The sequence below is a fragment of the Humulus lupulus genome, chromosome 2, assembly GCF_963169125.1.
Source record: "Humulus lupulus chromosome 2, drHumLupu1.1, whole genome shotgun sequence".
NCBI classification, from domain to species: domain Eukaryota; kingdom Viridiplantae; phylum Streptophyta; class Magnoliopsida; order Rosales; family Cannabaceae; genus Humulus; species Humulus lupulus.
This window is the reverse complement of record NC_084794.1, coordinates 239060336-239083466: the sequence shown is the minus strand read 5'-3', so window position 1 is coordinate 239083466 and position 23131 is coordinate 239060336. Positions and strand designations below refer to the sequence as shown.

Sequence of the window (23131 nt, the reverse complement as noted above, 5' to 3'; positions counted from 1 at the left end):
ACAGTGTGGCAGATGTGGCTCGGCTGGGACTCGGACAGGTGGCGCAGCAGGGGGTCGCCAGGTGGCGACTGGGCAAGGAGAAAAAGAGACATATTTTGCTGGGCTTGGGCTATTTGGGTCGAATTGTAGGCTTCAATTTTGCAAAAATGCCAACTTTTCTTCTTTTCTTCAACTTTATTTATTTCTTTCTTCTTTCTTTTCTTTATGACAAAATGCATCTTTAATTCCTACAAAATAACAATAAATTAAATCATAATCAGACATTTTCATTTATAAAATAAATTATATTAATTCAATGAAAATATTAATTAAACTTAATTTATTTTGGCCATTAAAATCAATAAATATGCATTTTTCACCACTAATCATGAGTTATGGAAAGGAAGAAAACCCAACATAGGGTACTTCAAAGTGTGGGGGTGTCTTACATATTGCAAGAAAAACGAACCTAATAGAACAAAATCAGGTTCAAGAGCCATGAAGTGTGCTTTTGTTGGTTATGCCAACAATAGTAAAGCTTATAGGCTATTAGACTTATAGTCTAATATTATGATTGAATATAGAGAAGTTGAATTTTTTGAGAATGTGTTATGTGACAACAATTCTCAAGCCTCAACATCTCTAAAGGAGAATTTGTTATATGAGAACAATTCTCAAGCTTCTACATCCAAAGTTGATTCTCAAAAGGATGTAAAGCAACCCTTTGAACCTAAAAGAAGTCAAAGGCTTAAAAATCATAAAAGTCTAGTAGTGGATGAGATAAATTCTCAACGAATTTCATTCTACATGGTAGAAGGAAATAGAGATGAAGTCATTAGGAAAATTCTTATTGATAACTCTACAAAATAGAGTTATTTTACTACTTTTTATGTGCTAATTGTTGCTTAATTCTTGAGTTTTTAAGTAATTTATTAATTTTTTTAAGTAATTTTGAATTTATTAGGTTTATTTTAATTTGATAGATTTTTGTGTGTTTTTATAGTTATTTTGTTGTAAAATGTTGTAGTTAATTATTTGAATTATTCTTGTTTAATTTGAGGTAAAAAAATGTGGTATTATTGAGCTTAAATGTTAAATATAAATTCAGTTATAATTAATATTTTCAAAAAAAGTTAACTTGATTTATTTTATAGTGAAAATATTTTATTATGATTTATTTTATATTTATTTTGTAGGAAATTTATGGTATTTTTGGGTTTTAAAAAGTGAGGAAAAGAAGAAATAAAAGTGGTATTTTTGCAATCAAACCCAAGTTTCCAGCCTTGGGCCTACGCCAGGCCCATGCCCAGAAACCCATTCGGCCCAGCTTCATTCCCAGCAAGCTGCCAATCCAATTTCCTCCTGACTTCACCACACGTCCAAGCAGCTCTTTCCTCAGCAGCCATTCATCTCTTGCCGCCACCTGTCAAGCTCTCCTCTTCAGCATATAACATCATGATGCTCCCTTCCAGTCGCACCAGCCAAGTCCTTCACCCAGCCCACACCAGCTAGGCCCAATCAGGCCCGCCACTTGCCTTGCCCAGTCACTGCCACAAATCTGCTAGCAACAGCCCAATTCGGCCCAGTTTTCCTTAGCCGAAGACCACCACACAAAGCTGCCAACACAGCCACCAAAAATGCCAAAAATCATATTTTTCCTTCCCAATGTTTTTTTTTTCTTATCACTCAAATATCAATTCACTCTTCCCTATTTTTCTTACCTAAATAAACATTCATAATTCATTTTTTTTTACCCTAGCTTTTCACTAATCTTTTACCCAACCAAACATTTCATTTTTCCAATACTCTTACACTTACTCTATTTATCCTACCACTTCCCAACACAATTAAATTAATCAATTTATTTATTTTAATTTGATTAATTTAATCTCCATATTTTGCCTATAAATAGAGTCTTGTAAGACCATTTGGGGGCTCTTCTTCATCTTTTCAACCTCTTCTACACTCCATATTTTTCTCTCTTCTTTTCACTATTTTCTCTCTACCATTTTCATCTTTTGAAGAACATGTCAAGTATGTTATTTTGTAATTTTTATTTCAATCTAGTTATGAGCTTCTAATCTTTTTCAAGATTATTAAGATGATGATGAAGCAAAATGTAACTAGATAGTATTTTTATTGTATGTTGATTTCCCATTTGTGTAACATTGTTTATGGATTTTTCTATAAAGATATGCATTTTTCATCTATTATTGATTGTTAAAGCATATTACACTTAGTTATTCATTATGCAAAAATATGATATTCTTTTATTAAATGTTTTTCATTAAATTGTTCACATCTAATTCTTAGAGTAAGTATCATATTTTGCCTAAACATAATCTCTTTGATTTTTTGTAGTTTCATTAGATTGTAACACAACTAATGCTTAGAAATTATATCTTATATAAGTGAAGAAAAATCCTACACTTTTTAAAGTAACTTGTGCTTGAATAGAAAATGTATTTTGAAAAAAAGTATAGTGTGATTTATTTCAACTATATCTAAACTTGGGAATCAATATACTTATAAATACTATTGAACTTGCATTTTGTGGATTCTAATATCTTAATAATCTTATTTTACATATCTCATTTGAAAACCATTTTTCTATTTAATCTTAAATCTTTTTATTACTTGTCTTTTATTTTTCTAAAGCAAAATCTCATCAAATATTTGGAACTAGGTTAGAATCTTATTGCTTTGTTTGAAATAGTTTCTTTTGATGTTAGTCAACTCCCATGGGTTCGACCTCGTACTTACATGAACATTATATTCCGAAACGATTCGTGTACTTGCGAGTTTAAATATTAAAACACCATCTTTTGGGATCAATACCTATTGTACTTTTCGTTGAGGATGATCCTAAGACTTATAGAGAAGCTGTGCAATCGAGAGATAGTGCATTTTGGAAATAAGCCATCAATGATGAGATGCATTCCATTCTTTCCAATAACACTTGGGAATTGGTAGACCTCCCACCAGAGTCTAAGCCAATTAGGTGTAAGTGGGTATTTAGGAGAAAATACCACACTGACGACACTATCCAAACCTTTAAAGCTAGATTAGTAGCTAAAGGGTTTAGGCAAAAAGAGGGTATCGATTATTTCGATACCTATGCGCCTGTTACAAGAACAACTTCTATAAGAATTTTGTTCGCTTTAGATTCTATACACAACTTGTATGTTCATCAAATGGATGTCAAAATGGCATTCCTTAATGGTGACTTCAATGAGGAGGTCTATATGGAACAACCCGAAGGGTTTGTCCTACCAAAATATGAACATAAAGTTTGTAGACTTGTAAAATCCTTATATGGATTGAAACAAGCTCCTAAGCAATGGCATGAGAAATTTGATCAAGCCATCATGTCTAATGGGTTTAGACATAACAATGGAGACAAGTGTTTGTATTCCAAAACTTGTAAGGGATATGTGATCATTGTTTACTTATACGTGGATGACATGCTTATTCTAAGTAATAGCAGAAAGGGATAGAAGAAACGAAGAGGTTTATATCATCAACCTTCAAGATGAAAGATCTTGGAGAAGTTGATACCATACTCGGTATCAAAGTAAAGAAACATAGTGGAGGTTTTGCATTAGGGCAAGCCCACTATGTTGAGAAAGTATTGAACAAATTTAACCATCTCAAGGTTAAAGATGCCAATACTCCATTCAATCATAGTGTAAAACTAGAGAAGAATGAAGGAATAACGGTGGCTCAACTGGAGTACGCTAGTGCTATAGGGAGTCTAATGTACGCTGCCGAGTGTACTAGACCTGATATAGCATTTACGGTAAGTAAACTTAGTAGGTTTACAAGTAATCCAAGTATGGATCACTGGAAGGCAATTGGAAGAGTCCTAGGTTATCTCAAGAAAACCAAAGGACTAAGCCTTCACTACTCCAAATTTCCTTCGATATTAGAAGGATATACAGATGCAAGTTGGATATCCAATCTTGGGGACAACTTGTCCATAACTGGTTGGGTATTTACACTTGGTGGAGGTGCAATTTCTTGGGGTTCCAAGAAACAAACCTGTATATCTCATTCCACTATGGAAGTAGAGTTCATAGCTCTAGCTGCTACCGACAAAGAGGCCGAATGGTTAAGGGATCTGTTGATAGAGATTCCCCTAATCAAAGATAATGTATCTACTATATCGATACATTGTGATAGCCAAGCGACATTCGATAGAGCATACAGCGGAGTGTATAATGAGAAGTCTAGACATATTAGTCTAAGACATGGATATGTAAGAGAATTGATTCAAAGAGGAGTCATCTCAATATCCTATGTGAGAACAAGTGAAAATCTGGCGGATCCTTTCACTAAGCCATTAACGAGGGATTTAGTGGCTGCATCATCTCGAGGGATGGGACTTAGACTCCCTAAAGAGATTTACGATTGATGGTAACCTATCTTAACACTAGTTATTCAACTAGTGTTAGGTTCAATAAGTAATAACAAGTCAATCAAGTGAATATTAGTTGTACTCAAAACAAGTCCCATCTGAGATATTGAGTACTTGTGTATTACCAAGTGGAGGGTTAAAACCGAAATGTTTTTTAATAGAATTCAATCTTGTAAAGACAAGTATTTTTTGGTAACAAAATACTGTAAGAATTCTACCTATATGGACCTAGGGGTGGTGCTGCATCTCATGAGAATTGGGAGTATTCTCAAGAACGTCCATGAATGGAAAGTGCACATGGCCATTAACAGTGCAAAACAAGACATAAAGGTCTCAAGTGAACATCGCAAATGTGTGTGTGTTATCACCGATTTGTTATCATGAAAAGATGGTTCAATGCCAAGTGCAACCAAATTTTCGACAAATTTTATGATAATTACACTATAGTAAAGTTCAAGTTGAAAAACACTTTACTTTATGCACTAATGCAATGACTCCTATAAAAGAGAGTTCTTATTTAATCAAGTGGGGGATATGTTATATTTCAAAATATAATGATTGATTAAATAAGTGTTACAATAAATAACTATTTAGTTTAGTGGGGGAATGTTATATTATTTTATAATATAATGTAATATTATATTATATTATAATATAATGATTTAGATTAAATAAATGTGACAAAGAGTGTCACATATTGTAATATATAATAAAGAGTTACAATATTTAGATATATGAGATATATCCAAATAATGTAACATATTTGATGTTACAAATTTGTAACTTCCAAATATTACCCTTTATTGTGTAAATTTGTTGTTACACAATATTGAAATGAATTTCATAAAGCCATATGTTATATGCCTGTTAGAGATATGATTTTAACCCTAATAATGTGTTTTGGGAGTTACAAAATCATTTGGGAGGGTTTGGAACCGTTTGGAAAAACAACACATTTTTTATTGCAGAAAATAGTCGGTGGCCGCGGCCTGTGGGACAGAGGCTAGTGGCCGCGGCCACAGGCCAAAAACTGACCATTTTTTCAGTTTTTTCAATCTTTGTTGAACGGCTCAAAAAACCCAAATAACTCTCAAATCTCATTTTTAATTCCATATTAATCCAATTAAACATTGGTAACAGCCATGGGGGTTGGTGGAATTTAAAATTCAAAGGGTGTCTCTAAACTCTATAAATAGAAGTCTATAGCTTACTTGTAAGACATAACATTTCTATCAATTAGAGCACTTGGCTAGAAACACCTTGAGGCTTGATAATTCCATAAAGCTTTTCCAATATCTGAGAAAGATCCCTTAGTGCTTGAGTTAGGGGGAAATAAGCTTTTGGACAAAGGTTTTAAACCTTGTTCAAGTTGGTGATCCCCAACCCTCATCACTTAGGTTGTGTAAGTGAGAGTTTTCTTGTATTTCTATTCTCCATTCTATTGTATTGTTTTCTTCTTATTCTCTTGTTCTTTTTACTTGTATTTTTTGTTCAAGAGTTGTAATCTTTTCTTTTCTTTTGTTTCAAACACTTTACTTTATTTGTAACCTTTTGCTTAGAGTTGTATTTTACTATTCTCTTCTTCTTCATCATCCTCTTTATTTTCTTTGTTTATTTGTAATTTTCAGTTATAGAGTTGTAACTCCTTTTAATCAATAATTATTATTTGTAATATATTGCATAGAGTTGTAATTTCTTACTATTTCCATTGAGGCAAACTTATATTTTCATAACAAGTGGTGCAGGTAAAGGCATAGGGAAACTAGACCAACCATGAGTTGGAGAGCTCTGGGGGCGGAGTGTACATCGTTAGCTGCTCGACCGCCACGACCGAGGGAAAATTACAGGAACAGAGCTCCAAATTGTATTTTTCCATTAGACTGGCATTTGTTGTATTAGCTTTTGGGAGTTGTATTTACCACTTATACCTTGTTTTTGGGATCTCATGTATCAAACATTTGTTTTAATGAAAAATTAACTGTTTATGATAAAAATCTTTTAGCCCTAACCCGTTAATTGACTTTAGGATCACATTTATGTTCAAACGACTTGAATAGCAAGTCTCGTACTATTTTAAACACACTATTGTAACAGTCTTGGTTATCCAAGGCGCTACAGACTGTTTGACTCGAGCCACTGTTAGAAGATTCCTGACTAACAATGGTGCATGAAACCTTTTATTGTACCGGTTACGCCGGTGTCTAAGTAACCACGGGAGGAGCCGAAAGAGTACTCACACTTTCAGTAGACCCTATCTCTAACGGGACTGCAGAACTGCTGGAGTGCTTAAATAACCTTCGCTTTGTCGAAGGTGATTTCACTAACGTCGAATTAGGCGGAGTCTCTTCCTAGATTGTTTCAATAGCCTCCGTCACATTGGAGTTTCCTTTACCCGCAACCCATTCCAAGAACCATTTGGATCTCACCTAGTGAAATGGGCATTTTTCTCAGCTTTATGCTTTCAACCATTCCCCATACACCGAAAAGCTACGACCCTCATAGTTTTTGATGAGTGTAAGTTGTCGGAAACAACTTTTCATGTTGTGGCCCATAATGCCACATTTAAAACATATCTTTGGTAGTCTCACATACTTGTATTGCAGCCACAATGGAGACATATTCTCTCTCTTAATGGGAAATCCTGGAATAAATGGTTTCTCAATGTCTATTACTGCTCGGAATCAAAATGTACCAGATCCATAAGCTAGGGCCCTTTTTAGTATTGTATACATTTTACCCACCCTAGCCGCTACCTTATGCAGATTTGCAGTTTTACAAAATCCTATAGGAATTTGGTGGACGTAAATCCAAATGGGGGTTGTGAGAAACTCCACCTTGGAGTAACCCATGTCAATCAACCAAAGTTCGAGCGCCAAGAGAGACCACTCGCAGACGATGGCCTTCAGTCCAACACTTTTTGAGCACCCTCCATAATCTTAAACTTGAGCATGTATAGTCCATTTTTGAGTTCACTTAGCGACCAATGCTCAAACGCTGCCCAAGCCATCCTCAAGGATGTCTTCAATATGTTGAAGGAGATCCTTTTCTTTGAGAAGAGTTTCCCGTGCAGGAGATTCCCGTGCACATAGGTATCATCAGATGGTACCAACTCCATTTCCATGTCTTCCATTGAAATATGCAGTGCCTCATTGAGCCACTCTGACAGTTCCGGTGCTTCCACCAATTGACTTCGCATAATCGGACAACACAGAGACTGAAATATCGAACACAATGCAAACTTATTAAACCTCCAAAAAACACAAGGAGTTACCCATACTCCTACTATTAGAGACACTGTATATGATGAGCTAGACAACACGTGATCATTTTAGTGTAAATCTGTTTTGTAACAGAATTCTGTCACATAGCTGTCTTAACAGCTTTTGTAACCATTTTCTTTGTAACAAATTCTTTACACTATCAATATATATATCAAGAGTCTCACCGTGCTGAGGTTGAGCTCTTCATTTTTCACAAGTTTCTTCTCTACATTTTGGTTTCATTTTTCTAGTTTTTCCAAACCTTTACATGGTATCAGAGTTCTTCTTGCCATGGCTGAAGAAGGTTCTCAATCCGTGCAGTCAACTTCTCCTAATCCTCGCGAAAATGCACCACCGCTGCCTCCACCACCACCTCCAGCTCCGATCGTTGCTCCAGCTCCAGTAATCGATCCTGCTAATCTTCCTAACAACAATCTTCTTCCGCTCATTCTCCGGTTAGATCGCACAAATTATTCCTACTGGCGAGCTCTTGTGCTAGCAGCTGTACGTGCTTATAATCTCGATGGCTATGTTCTTGGCACCATTCCCTCTCCATCTCAATTTCTTGCAGGTAATGTTCCCAACCCTGCTTATCTTCAATGGCTTCGCTTCGACCAATTTCTAATGCACTGGTTAATGAACTCTGTTTCTGAGGCAATGCTTGGCCATATCATTCACTATCGTTCATCTACTAAGATCTGGAATCTTCTTGCTCAACTCTTTGCAACGAAGTCTAAGGCTCGGATTCTGCAAGTCAAAGGTCTTCTTCAAGCAACCAAGAAAGGATCCACCTCCATTGATGATTACATTTTAAAAATGAAGCACTATGCCGATGCTCTTGCTGAAGCAGGGGAACCACTTTCTGACGACAGCCTTTGTCTCTACATCTTGGGAGGTCTTGGACCTGAATATGAAGCTACGATTGTTAATCTCACCAATCGAGCTGAGAATCTTACTCTCCAAGAACTTCGATTCAGCCTTCACAACCAAGAAATGTGAATCACTCAGCAGACTAGCACTGCCTTTGAAAATGTTCAAGGAAATCTTGCTAGTATGAATTTTCATGGTGCCTATAGAAGTTCAGGACGTGGTGGCAGTCGTACACCAAACTGTGGTGGCAGATACAACTTTGGAGGCCGTGGAGGACGAGGCAACCGGTCTGTTTGCCAACTTTGTGGCCATGCTGGTCATACTGTTCACAAGTGCTATCATCGGTTTGATATCACCTTCAATGGTACTCAACCTACCTCTGATTCTTCCTCCACTCCCCATGGATCTGAATCCCCTCAGGCTTACATCACTGAATCTCCTCTTGCTGATGACTCCCCTGGATCATGGTTCTTGGACAGTGGGGCTACACATCACATGACCACTGATGCTCACAATCTCAACACCAAAGCAGATTACAAAGGCAAAGCTAAAGTCATTGTTGGTAATGGTACCTCTATGCCTATACTTCACATAGGTTCTAATTCAGCTAATACTAGCATTTCAAATCATTCTTTAGTCTTAAAAGACATCCTTCATGTTCCTAACATTACCAAGAATTTACTTAGCATTTCTCAATTCACTAAAGATAATAATGTTGTACTTGAATTTGACTCGGTTTGTTGTCTTATAAAGGACAAGAGCACGAGGCAAGTACTTCTTCGGGTTTTTCCAAACCTTTACACCTACTCACTAGTAGAGTTTACCTGGAAAGACCAGAAAGCTCATGAGAGCAAATTTTCTCACTATCTTTTCTTTACTTCAATATTGACATACTTAGTCTAAAAGGAAACTTTACTTTATAAGAGAAATAAAACAATAATGAACAGGGCAGTGAGGAAGACTACTTCCAAATTATCTACATTTATATTTTTCCACAATATCTAATGAAGGAATAGTACACCTACATTCTACAGTTCTACGCGGCTTAAAGATGGTCTTTGAATTTCACCTTCTTTGCCCATTTCAAAGGACATAATGCGAAAATGATATACATGTCTTTCTTCCTTACCCAAAAAACTTTATGTGTGAATAGAATTTTTGGTTTTTTGCCCAAGTCCACTGCCAAAAAAAAAAGTAATAATAAAAGCCTGACCAAGTTCCCCAACTACTTGGTCAAAGTTTGAGAACCGAAAGTTGGACAAATTTCAAATCAGGTACACCCATATGAGTTGGAAGATAAAAAAAACTGCAATAATTTTTTATTTTATATTATATGATTTTAAGATACATAAGATGTGTTTCGATACACTATGTTGTGAGATAATAAAAAAATGGAGTTTTAATTCTATTAGAAGTAGTGTAGTAGCTAAGTCTAACAATTTATAAATATAATTCAAAATTGTAAATTTTAGTTCGGAATAAATATGTAATTATTTTTTAATTAAAAAGATGCATTTAGTTCAGAATAAATCTCAAAATATTATAAGCCATTGTGGAATTAATACAAATTTGATTGGTAGTAAATAAAATTCTGGTAAATAATTGGAATTTCAAGTCTTGTTATCCATAAATAAAAAGACACACTTTAAAAAACAATAAATAAATAAATAAAAAGGTACACAAACTATATTGAACTAAAAAGCAAAAATAATACAATATGGAACAAGTTGAACAAATCAAGGTGTAGTTTTGCAAGTCATTCTACATTGTGGTCATTGACATCATAATTGGACTAAACAACAACAACAAACCAAAGAACATTAATACATAATCTTTTTTTAAAAGGGGAATAAGGATGGAGTTTAATGAAATTTTGTTGGGTAAGAATTTTTTTTTATCCAATTGTCATCATCATCTTGACAAATTCATCATAGTTAACTTGACCATCACCATCCAAATCAGCCTCTCTAATCATCTGTTCCACTTCTTCATCTGTTAATTTCTCTCCAAGGTTTATCATCACATGTCTCAACTACAAAAAAGAAAAGATAATTTTTTTAAATAAAAATATTTATTTATATTTATAGTTAGAGATTCCATCTAGTACATACAAAGTATGGAAACAAAGAAAAGATATCCCTAATCAAAGTATGACTAAAGTACATTGCATGAGGAAAAGGTACAGAGGATCATGATTGGGATACTCTAACTAAAACTAATATAAACTAAGGTAAAAACATGTGAATTATTACCCTTATTAAAAATTGGAAATTATTTCACGATTACCCATATGGAAAACCATTTTAATATGGTTCCTAATCTTTATAATTAACTCTAATATAATATGTAATATTTTTATTATATATTTTATTTTTTCAGTCCCTCTTGGCTGGCAAATCTTAGCAATAGTAGATAAACTTGAATTAATTTATGCACAGCTATATAGATCACCAACACACTCCTGCTGGCTCTAACACATCTTGCTCAACCTTGTTTTTTTTCTCTATCTATACTATTAGTATTAGATGGGGTTTTTCTTGGATTCATAAACCTCTCCTTGGAAAGAATCAAAGCTCCACTAACCCTCTTTTTTTTAAAAAAAATAAAATTAAAATAATAGTAAAATTAAAAAAAAATAATTAAATTAAATTTCTAAAACCAAACTTCTTTATAAGATGACATCATTGATAAAACCATTTATTTTTTCTAGAACTTTATTATTTTTTTAAAAAAATATTTTTCTTGCAAAGAAAAAAGAGAATAAATGTAAATACAAAGTCAACATATTTTACCTAGCTTTAAAAAGGGTGTTCAAAACTATTATTATAATTCTCTTCTAATTAGGTATGTTTGTGATAGAAACAAAGGAAAAGTTACCTCATTAGCAGAAATATATCCATTTTGGTCCTTGTCAAACACTTTGAAAGCCTCTCTTAGCTCCTCTTCCGCATCAGTTTCCTGAGATACATTTACCAAAAACAAAGAATTCAATTTTGACTGTCTTGCATGCTCTCTCTCTCTCTCTCTCTCTATATATATATATATAGTACATAACATAATGGTGATTCTAATCTGTTTTAGTATATCTTTTTACAATGACATTATGGCAAAGTAGAAGATATATATATATATATATTTGACATGGAAAGAATGGTGTTTTTACCTTCATTTTGTTAGCCATTAAGTTCAAGAACTCTGCAAATTCTATGGTACCATTTCCATCAACATCAACCTCACTTATCATGTCTTGAAGCTCTTCCTCAGTTGGATTTTGATCCAGTGACCTGATAACAGTTGCTAATTCTTCAATGGTAATGCAACCTATAAAAAATCAACCATTAATTTAACAAATAAATGTAAAGAAAAAGTTCCTTTTTTTTTTTTATATACAACTGTATATTTGTCCCAAGTTTTTCTTTCTCATTGCATCATTCATTATATATTGGTATTAAACTCTTCCAAATCTGAGAACCAGCAACTTTATACTATACTACTATCTGATAGCCATATTAAAACCAAAAAAAGAAAAAGAAAAGAAACACATCCATTAATACTAACCAATAATTGAGGAGATAGCAGAAAACTCACCATCTCCATCCTTGTCAAAAAGACAAAAAGCTTCTTTAAACTCAACAATCTGTTCCTCACTTAGTACATCTGCCATGTTATTTCCCATGAAAACTTAATCAGAACACTCAACCTTTTGGAGAGAAAGATAGAGAGAGAAAGACAGAGAGGATAGGGAGAGAAAGGGTAATAGTAATAGTATATGTTATGATATTGTTGAGTATTGCTCAATCTTAGCTGGGTTTATGTAGAATTTCAATATGGCAACGTCAAGCACATTTCGTTTTTCTCATTTAATAAAACAAAAGTAATAATAAAATAATATTATGTTAGAAGAGTCAAATTAAACTTATATGTATGACTGGACTTTGGTGTTACAGTCGTGGCTTTTATTGGAAAAGAATAAAAAAGAAAGACCCCTTTTGGTTACTTTTCTAGCTCCAACATGGATCTTTATTTTAGGTACGTAGGGGGCAAAAATGCAAAATTTCTTCCTAAATTATTATTGTTTCTCTTTTACATGTTACAATTGGAGATATAAGTATAATTAACTACATAATATGCTGGGTTAAACCCCAACTTTTTAATAGTAATCTTTAAGATGAAAACTACCCAAATAGTGCTGAATAGCTCTCACAAGAAAGAGAACTAGACACACAAAAATGAACAACAAACATAACTCAACTCCAAGAAGCATACAACATAATATCATGCATATAGAATAAAAATATATACAAATGGGAGGTGGGGTTTTGAACCGGTGGGATTCCTAAATTATTCTTACTTGCCTAGTTTTTTTTTTTTTTTCATTTATTACAAAATACTCCTTAAATTATTAAATATATTTGTGAAAATAGTATGACAATAGTCATTTTATTATGTTTCATCTACTTTTTAGGGTGATTAGTATATATTTTAAGTCATTCTCATCTTATCTAAATATATTTACCAAAACTACAGCTACTAACTCCAAGAATAAATTGTTGATTTTGTCATTTATCATATGCACATATCAATATGCTTCATATAATAAATCATTTATGAAAATATTAGTAGCCTAATATGGATGTTTTTGCTATGTAAAATAAGATCGGATACAAAACAAGAGAAGTACAATAGTTTAGAGACAAATTTGGAATTTATCAAAAAATGAAACAATAAATTATCAGTTTTTTTATCTGTTGGTTTCCTGTAAATTCAAGCATATTTATATTTGAATAAATGGTTAGACAGCTGTGAGGGTTTGATGTTTAGCAGACAATAAAATGGTTGAAAGAGTGAGAAGAGAGAGGTAGTCATGACTCATGGGGAGATGTGTATTTTGTTCCCAAAAGTTGATTTTCAACCCCAAAAACCACGCTGCTTTGCTTTGCTTGCACGAGAGAATTGGCATTTTTTTTCCCCACACTTTATTTTAATACCAAAAGATTTGTAAGAAATTTGGGCACTTGTGTCAACGCGCTCCATTAGAAAAGTAATAATGTGATATGTGTGGTCAATAAAAATTCACTTTCACCTTTATTTTGGGAAATACCTTTCTAAAATAATGAGATTGGCCTCTTATGTATTTAATTTGGTTCAGATTTAATGAAAAATAAATTCGGTGCATGAGACACAATAGCCAACACGTAGTAGCTAGCTTTTATACTTTTGAGAAAATGAGATTTAATTTATTTTATTTTTACATTTTAAATAATGGGGTTTGTGTAATGATAATAATGCTAAGCAATAGTCGCACAAGATATTGGTTGGCTTTCAATCGTTAGTTCTTGGGGCTAGCTTTCTCTAGGAAAGCTAAGTGCAATTTTGGGAGTGGTTTTGGCATGCATGGGACAAATTTAGTATTTGGAAGTTCGACCGTTTCTCTCAATTTTCTTGTACTAATTAAGAACAATCACTATGGACTGATGATAATTAACCCGTCACACTAACTGTAATTCTTCACTCACTAATGCAATTAAGAAAAGTTAATGACATGTATTATGTCTAGTCCTAGTCTTAATTTAATTTCAAAATCCAGACAAGTCTATGTATATTTGTCTTTTTCACATTAGTAGTGTCATTTAATAAGAATGGACTCTTCAAAAGCAGTGCTCTTTTATATAAATACATGAATGTATATTATTTTAATTAATGAATTTTGTGATCAATATGAAATACATAATGGTAATTGACTCGGTCAAATTTACCGAGAAAATAGAGGGAAAATCATATAACCCCAATAAACAGATTGAGAGACAGAAGAAGAAGAAGAGGAAACTTTGAAACTTAAAGTCATAAATGATGTTTTAGAATTAATTTAGAGGAAAGAGATATAAACGCTCTTGGCTGTCCTACGCGGTTTCGTTTACTGCAAAATAATATATATATATATTTATATATATGAATGGCTGAGCTGAATGAGAATGCATGCCATTCCTTCCAACTATGTATCATTTAATCAAAAACCAATGGTACGGTCACGTATGCCTTTGGACTAAAAGAAGTGATTATATATACTGATCAAATTGACAGACAGACATCTTTTATATTTACACGTGAGTACACACGGCCACATGGGTCCAAGCATTACACTTACAAACCTTTTTTTCTTTTCTTTTCTTTCTAATAAGAGGATTCTAATAAAACAACAAATGGGTTTTTCAATTGGAATATATTTACATATATACAATATATTCTAGTAGTAACTTAGCTTGAAAAGTACTGTTGTTTCCGATTTTGGGTGTGTCGCATAATTGATTAAAGTTTCTTATAACATTTTTCATATGCCATTTTCGTTTTAATAGCATTTGTTGTAAGGTCAGAAATTTATTTAGAATTTTATAATTCAATTTTAAATATAAATATGTATATTTTTTAAGCTACAACTCCATTGAATGTTATGTATCAAAAACAAGTGCAACTCATCTAAGGCTAAGACAATAAATCTAAATGGAGACTATTTTGAACAATTAATATTTCTTTATATATAAATGGAGACTATTTTGAACAGTTAATATTTCTTTATATAAATGGAGACTATTTTGAACAATTAATATTTCTTTATATTTGTTTGCAGGTCCATCAATTTATGTTTTAAATGACAAAACTTGTACTGTCAACAGCTAAATTATTGAGACCCCAACACACCATCCCACCCTCAAATATCCTTTTTTTTTTCTTTTGTTTTAAATCTCTACATCTGATATATATCTAGCCTCATAAAAGTTGACACTTTCTCTCTCTCTCTCTCTCCCTCTCTCTCTGAATTAGTTTCTGTGGTTCCTGTTAAGCAAAATCCTCTTTGAATATATTTGATTATTCAGTCTTGCCGTTCTACTTGGGGGATTTATTTTCCCCTTTAATTGGATTCTACTTGAATGCATTTATTCAAGTCAAAATGATGAAATTCTTTAAGAATGAAAAATAAATAAAATTTGAAAAGAATGCCGAGTCCAATGAGGCACATTTCATTTGTACCTACCCTAAGGTTTCAATGGAGGAAATTCCCTAATAATATAATCCCTTCTACGGGAAGTAAAACAATTTGGCCCAGTAGACAAGTTTAGAATTTGAATTTTTAGGCCACCCCACTACTTTTACTATATACATGTTATATATATATATATATATATATAAAGAGCAACATTGGCTTTACTTATCAAAATAAATAATAATTATTATGATAATAAATATATATTCACTCCCAGCACCAAATTGATTGAGTCTTTAGTACACAAGACAAGATTCCCATTAAAGAGAACCCTACTTCCCTAGCCTAGGCCCTAGGGACAATGCCCTTAGCCATTGGGGGAGTCTTCTAGGTTAGCTTGCCTTCTAAAATTTAGTGTGAATGTGCATAACAAATGTGCTGTAATGTTTTTCCTCTACTTCCAATGTTTCAAAGTTGAGACAAACTTATAGACCTATTTAATATGATGTGTGTACTAATCATATTGTTCCTTGAAATTTGAGTCATTTCATCATCTTGTTTACTTCTAGTATCTACAGTGCCAGCATAAATTTTTGTGTAATGTGAGTTAAAAACTCTAAACCTTATTTTGAGGCTTTTTATTTGTATTAAAATGCACAACGACAATGATTACTCAATAATAGTGGAATGGAATCCTAAAGCAATATATAATAGTATGACAAGCAGCAAAACAAGTATGAGAAAAATAAACTAATAAGAAACTAAAAGGATGCAAAACACCATAGTTGCCAATCACAATAGGCTTAACTGTCTTATTATGAAGAGTAAAATATTATTATCAAAAGACAGTAGTAAGTGTCATAATAGAAAGCATTTGAAGCAAACTATTTATAGGTGAAATGGGACTAAAACTAAATGGCAGGGCAATTTATCTTTGCCTTAATGGAACATATGCTGTACAAGAAAACTAAACCAAGTTACCCATTTCTATTCTTGCAAAAAAAAAAAGTTACCCATTTCTATAGGTCCCATAAAAATCTAAACATTTAGTAAAGCCTAATAACATATTAACATGTTATAAACAGATTAACCCAAGAAAAAACTACCCCCAAGCAGTCACCTGAATATAGCGGAAGTATCAACCATCTTCCATTTCCATCCCATTTCAGATAGGCATTCCTCTTGGCACAATTTTATCTTTGATCCACATGTAAATTGGAACCAGCAGATAATAAGTTGCTGCAGTTACACCGAGAAGGAATCGCAGTAGGAAAGTTAATGGATTCACTGGCTTCTTCACATCCTCTGCTTTTGAACAAAGCTGCAAAAATGCTTAAACCATCAGATAAAGAATGTGTACAACAAGTAGAGTAGATAGATTGACTCAATTATTTTGGCTTTGAACGAAAAGCCACAAGATACAGCTGGTCAAAGGGATATAGATTCTCATCTTTTTTCAGCTGAAACTTAATAGAAAAACCCTTTTCCACAATACATAATGCAGCTTGTAAATGCCTCTTATTTCCAATTACTATTTACGATTTTTAAAGCTCGTAGAATAACTACCATAACCTTCATACATAACTTTGATGATGATATAATGGAAAGAAGAAACAAGTTACCTGAAGAGGCGAGTCCCCAGAATAGGGCTTGACACCAGTCACAGAGCAACCCATAATCAAGCCATGACGACGAACGCCACGGTACCATTTTGGACCAATCCTTTTCAATTTAACATTAATGAAACCAGCTTTTTTAAACCACTCAATGTACTCCTCCTCCTTAGGGAAGAGCATCCATACGTCTGCGAAAAAACAAGACAGCCAGAAGGTTGGGTACACAGGACCTATGATACAAGCTTTCCCTCCTATCTTCAACACCCTGTATGCTTCTTTGATCCCACGCTGTGGATCAGGCCAGTACTCAATACTGAGTAAAAAAAAATGGAAAAAAAATTGCATTACACAGAGAAATCCTTCCTTGGAAAGTTCACACTAGTCATTTTTAAAACCAATAACAACATTGCTATATTCACCTAAATTGTTCAATAATGTTGCTCCAATTGTAAAAAGAATCAAAATCCAGTTCAGATAACTTGCAGTTTCAAAGCTTTAATATTTGTCTTGTACCTGAAAAACCCAATTACCAGCTAAATTTCTTCTTTATAAAGGGTACTAAAAAATGTTACCTTCCAGCTGAAACATATCTATCAGCATAATCAGTTGGAAAGGGAAGGTCCTCGGCGTCACCTTCAATTATCTTGCATTCTTTCAAGGGTTCCTTCTGCTTAGCCTTGGCAAGTTGGTGAGGAGACTGGTCAAGAATTGTTACATTTTTGGCATCAACATGCTTAACTATCCCCAGTGTCGCAAACCCGGTTCCTCCACCAACATCTACGACAGTCAAATTCCTGTTGTTTAGTTCAGCTGGCTCAAGTGCGTCGTCCCGCATATCCTCAGTCCAGTGGCCAGGGTTTATGATATGATCATACACTATCGATAAGAACCTGTAGAACCAGAAGGCTTCTTTCTTGTGTTGAATGAACCTAGGCTGAGAAGCAGGCCTTGACGACGATAAACTGCATCTGGGCATTGAACTTTTGGTCAGGTGATTTCTGCCGTGAGAGGAAGAACCCTTCTCAACGAAGCATCTATGGTGGAAGTTTATTCCTCCATAGCCTAACCCGCAAATGGATTTGAGCTTTTCAGCTCCATTAAGTAATGGAAGAGCCATTAGAGGAGAAACTCACAACCAAAGACTGATAATTTTTTTTTATTATTATTGTAAAGACTGGAAACCAACTCTCAGATAAAGAAACTTAAGAAGTGAGAATAAGCCTGAGAGACATGGAAATTCAAGTGTGAAAAACTCATATTCAGCTTTGTTTATGGGGGAAGAGATTAGAATTGGATCATGGATGAATGCGTGTAATGGACAAAGAAGATCCAAGGAACAGAACAAACAAGCTACAGCGTCCATGAGCTTCATGATTCTGGATAGAATGGGGCCACGTGTTAGGGAGGTATTGGTGTTAGACTCAGAAGACCGCAGCCCAACATTTATTAGAAAGTGTAAACGGCAACGTTTTAGACTGTTTTATGAATCTATGTGTGTAAAGAATCAAAGATTCAGCTCACTGGTTTCACCATCAGCCTTTGTTGTCACTCCCACCCCTCGCTTTTTGTCCGGATAGTTAATGCCATCAAACAGTTATTGTTCATCATTATGCAACAGTTATTAACTCACTGCATTATTTTATGTATTAAAACGGTCAACATGACAATGCCATGAACTACTTCGAAAATAAGCTTTCTTTCATATTTTTAGACCTTACAGTTACAGATCTCATTGAAAAAAAAATTATTACATCATTATTTAAAAAGAACCTCAGCTACTATCCATATTCAACTAGTGGAAACAGCATTTCAGTAAAGGGATCATCTAAATATGACTTAAGGCAATGTTCTGCATCTATATACGGATTCCCAGCATTAAACGGGCAATGCATTAGAAAATCAGGCCATGTCAGATGGCTTAGGAACCTCTCGGAGCTGGACTGAATTGTCATAACAATGGTAGAAGCCGAAGTGAGGGAATCTCTCATACCACGTATCTTGTTGGATGTGTGTGTCCCAATGCTCACCACAGCTGCTCTTCCCGTACTTGTGAATCCATCCAGAACCGTTGTGTCCCTCGCCCCATGTTCGGTTCCACTGTTCTCCGTACTTGCCCGCCCACCATGTTTCCCCCTGCTTCACTCCATGGCCGTTGGGGTCAAACTGTTCATCCCATTTGTCTCCCCATTTTGTCCAACCATCGCCCTCGGAGCGTTCGGCCCATTTGTCCGTGTATTTTGTGCTGCCACCATGTCCATCATACTTCTCACCCCATCTGCAAGGAAATAATGTGCTTAATGTTTGAAGAAAAAGAATGCATTCATTGACAACATCAACTTTATTGTCAGTTCGATCAAAGTTCGTGGTGACAAAATAAAAAAAGTATGAGGTCTAATTCAAGATTTTCATGATAAACTCAATCAAAAAGCCCTAATAAGAAAGAGAGTATTTCAGTTCAAGTATGAGATTCAGTACTTTTCATGCCAGATATGAGCATGGCCAGCTTCAAGTGGTGTGTTTGGATCGATACTACACCATTTATGAGCCCATTTTTCAGCTTCCCCAGAAGCATTATAACGTTCCCACCAATTCTCTTGCCACTCATCTCCCTGGCCATTCTTTCCCCACTTATCTGCAGTCTTCTCAATATTCATGAGCCCATTCTCCTGCAAACAAATTTAAACTTATAGTTCAACTATTCTTGAGATAGTGTTAACCAAGAGTGTGAATGAAAAAATCAGATATCCATACTCCATAGACACCTAATGCTATTGAAAGATGCCAAAAGAGAAAAAGACACAGAGAACAAGTTCAGAATTGTTTCGACGATGTAGATGACCCAAAACCAGTCTAGTCTGCAGGGAGCACAAACAAGTCCATGCATCATATGCAATAAGCTTACTAGAGGGAGAAGAGGTTAGCTGGCCACCATTCCCAGACACGTAAGACCAAGCATTTCACTATACAGGACAGGACATCCCAAAACAGACATTGAAAAGAAAAGAGTAAAGACAGCCTTGAAGCACTATATGCAATGCAATTGAGATTTTCAGTTTCCACAAACCTGCCCCATGGATTCCCTCCAGTATTCCCGCCAAACATTTCCAGTTGCATCACGTCCTGATTTTTCTGAACCAAGTTCCTTGTATCCAAAATCATCTGAAGCCTCCCAGAACTTCTCTTGCCACTGAACAGTTTGGTCAGCACTAATACCTCTGATCATTGTCCACCTACAAAGTACACCATCAGGTCTTTTCTCGAGTCCTGTCTCTTTCCACCACCTCGAACCATCTGTCCTTACTCCATAGGGTGATACCTCATCCACATTATTAAGAGCATCGGCTACTTCTGCAGCATTCACTGAAGATTGAAAATCAATTTCTCGATCATCTTGTGTAGGGGTCTCAAGTATGGATTCTGAGGCTTGCACTTTCTGAACCTCCATTAGTGACTGGAGAGGGGGTAAAGGTGCCTGTCGATTGTTTTTGGTGAGTTTACTTTCGAGTGGAATGGATAGAATATCTGTAGAGCGTTCTTTCTCCATCACTGGGTTGCCTAAACTTGAATTTTCTGAAGGCTTTGTTGCCTTTTGTAATTCACCAATAACACCCATACTGGCAGTGGCATCACCATCCTCAGGGGGAGTCCAGGACCAAAAATCCGGACCTGGGATTCCATTTTTTGAAGCTTCTGATTGGGGTATAATTTTGGTCCAACTTCGCTTTCCTGGAATGTTAAAATCATAAAAATTCCATGATGAATACGGTAGAATCCACTACCCAAACCCACAAACAGAAAACATAAATTAGAAAGGTGTAACAAAGACAAATCAATTCAGAGAAATTTTAGAAAACTAAAAGTGGTCCCTTCTAGTTTACAAGTATCGATAACTGATGCAAAAGCCATGAAAACAGAAAACCAACTGTACCAATTTAATTCAATTAAAGAAGAGTCTACATATGATTTATTAGTGGGAGTCTACATATGATTTATCCAAAATTTATCAAGGCCGATACTAAGCATATAAAGAACATAATATAATAGACCACCATTACACTTGGGAGAATCACAATGGCCTAACATGCTTCCTTCCTTACATGACTCTCTAGTGTTATGTTCATACAGAAATGATGCATCAGAGTCCATATTCCGAACTTCACAGAACAACGACTCCAAATGGCACCCAAAACATGATTAAATTCATACCATTGAGACAAAAATCAAAATCCATAATATGGAAATTTCGATCTTGAGAATCAAAAAAGAGAGAACCATTACAACATCCTTTCGAACCACACCGTAGCTAAATAACGTTATCAGAATTAACCCAATACAAAATCCTACAATTAAAATGATAATAACTTTTTGTTCACTCCATAGCCAAACTCTATTCGACTCAATCACCTCCAGCCTTCTGCTCCAAAAAGCCAAACTAGTTACTGAAGATTGACTATTGTTTTGACAAAGCCATAATTTGAAAAGTCAAGCAGGTTTCAAAATATGCTTCTTCAGAACACAAAACAACGACACTGAGAATTCAAACTTAAGATTATATATTGTTTACCTTTTCTAGAACTCTTCTTTAATCCCCCGCCACCACCACCACCACCACCAGCGCGGCCGCCCAAATTCCCGGCACCCGAATCGCCGGAGCCTGGCTCGGCCGACAGTCCACTCTCCTTTAGAACCGAGCGAGCCGCCGCAATCGCCGCCGCAGCCCGATCGATCACCTGCATTCGCTGAATGTAGTCCCTTTCCTCGCTGGAAACTTCAAGAATCTTCTTGAACTCCTCGCTCTTTACCACCAACTCCTCGGGACGCACACTCGCCGAGTCCGAGTCCGACTTCTCGACGATCTTCTGAAACTCCACGGCCTTTCTCTCACCATCGACCGCTTTCTTCCACATATCGAGATAGGAGTATTCCTCACCGCCATTGGAGGAGACCCCAACTCTCAAGCTCAACCCCAATAATTGTCTTCTCCTCGCCTCACCTCTCCCAATAACTGGCGCCACCTGCTCCGGCGGAAGAGCAAATCTGTGTTTGTGCTTTCTGAAGTGAAGAACGGTGGCGCGTGGAGCAGCGCCTAGCTGAGACGCCATTTTTATCAGTCACTGTAGAGAGAGAGACTGCAATAGAAATGGAATGAGTGGAGCTTTTAGATATTTTGTTTTGTAGTAATCGAAGTGAAATCGATCAATAAATAACGGGATAGGCTGGTAGAGGGGTATTCTCGGGATTTTATATACTTTACGGGGTTCTTTTTTTGTTTGGGGGGTGAAATTTCCGTGAGTTTGAAGGAAAGTTTCAGATGCGTTTTTTTGAGGAGCCTATTTTAACGGATTTAACTGTTTTTCTTTTAAATTGCTTTAGTGAGAAAGATCGAGATAAGTAGCCACGTGGCGTTTGGTCGACGGTGAACTAATTTGTACGGACCAAGTTGCATTGGCGGTTCGTGTGGGGAAAGATGTTTCCAAAGCGGAAAACGACGACGATAAGTCTTTCTAAACGTACGACTCGACGAGACCATTTGAGAAAACGACGTGTCGTTTAATCATGGAAGGCTTCACAATAGCACCTCACTTTATAAATAGTAAGATATCCAATCAATGATGGAGTCAAAATTTTTGTTGAGATAAGAGGGACTAATTTATGATTGTTATTTCAGAGGAGGATTAATGAAGTGTTTTGTTAATTTTGAGAATTTTTAGACAAAATATTCAACACACTTAAAAATAATAATTAAAGTTTAAGGGGTAGCTATATGGTATATGAAACTATTTTTGTTAAAAAAAAACTTCTTACATAATATGTTAAAAATTTAACACTATATTTAGATTATGTATTGCAAATGATCTTCTTATATTATTTCATATAATATAATGTTAGATTAAATAATGTGACAAAATGTAATTTGTCACATCTTGTCACATATTATTGAGAATCACAAAATTGGATACACGTGTGTGCCAAAATGTAACATATTTTGGAGTTACAAGAAATATTACCT

The 23131-nt window shown here is 35.0% G+C and overlaps 3 protein-coding genes across 4 annotated transcripts; all 3 read right to left on the bottom strand.

Moving 5' to 3' along the window:
* Positions 1-10190: 10190 nt before the first annotated feature.
* LOC133819100 (calmodulin-like protein 8) lies at positions 10191-12331 on the bottom strand. 2 transcript variants are annotated; one of them, XM_062252266.1, is made up of 4 exons: positions 12085-12331; positions 11690-11847; positions 11404-11484; positions 10191-10558 (listed from the first exon to the last, which is right to left on the bottom strand). In XM_062252266.1, exons 1-4 carry the CDS (start codon positions 12200-12202, stop codon positions 10421-10423), a joined length of 495 nt encoding a protein of 164 aa, XP_062108250.1. In that variant the 5' UTR covers positions 12203-12331; the 3' UTR covers positions 10191-10420. The 2 variants fall into 2 exon arrangements, with proteins under 2 accessions (XP_062108250.1, XP_062108251.1); XM_062252267.1 differs by having other exon boundaries at positions 12115-12327.
* Positions 12332-16290: 3959 nt separating this feature from the next.
* On the bottom strand, positions 16291-18443 carry LOC133819099 (2-methyl-6-phytyl-1,4-hydroquinone methyltransferase, chloroplastic-like). The gene is made up of 3 exons (XM_062252265.1): positions 17694-18443; positions 17128-17434; positions 16291-16826 (listed from the first exon to the last, which is right to left on the bottom strand). The coding sequence occupies exons 1-3, from the start codon at positions 18236-18238 to the stop codon at positions 16671-16673; spliced, it is 1008 nt and encodes a 335-aa protein (XP_062108249.1). The 5' UTR covers positions 18239-18443; the 3' UTR covers positions 16291-16670.
* Positions 18444-18798: 355 nt separating this feature from the next.
* LOC133819098 (protein LIKE EARLY STARVATION, chloroplastic) lies at positions 18799-22315 on the bottom strand. The gene is made up of 4 exons (XM_062252264.1): positions 21686-22315; positions 20186-20847; positions 19597-19787; positions 18799-19396 (listed from the first exon to the last, which is right to left on the bottom strand). The coding sequence occupies exons 1-4, from the start codon at positions 22221-22223 to the stop codon at positions 19021-19023; spliced, it is 1767 nt and encodes a 588-aa protein (XP_062108248.1). The 5' UTR covers positions 22224-22315; the 3' UTR covers positions 18799-19020.
* Between the last annotated feature and the right edge of the window lie 816 nt (positions 22316-23131).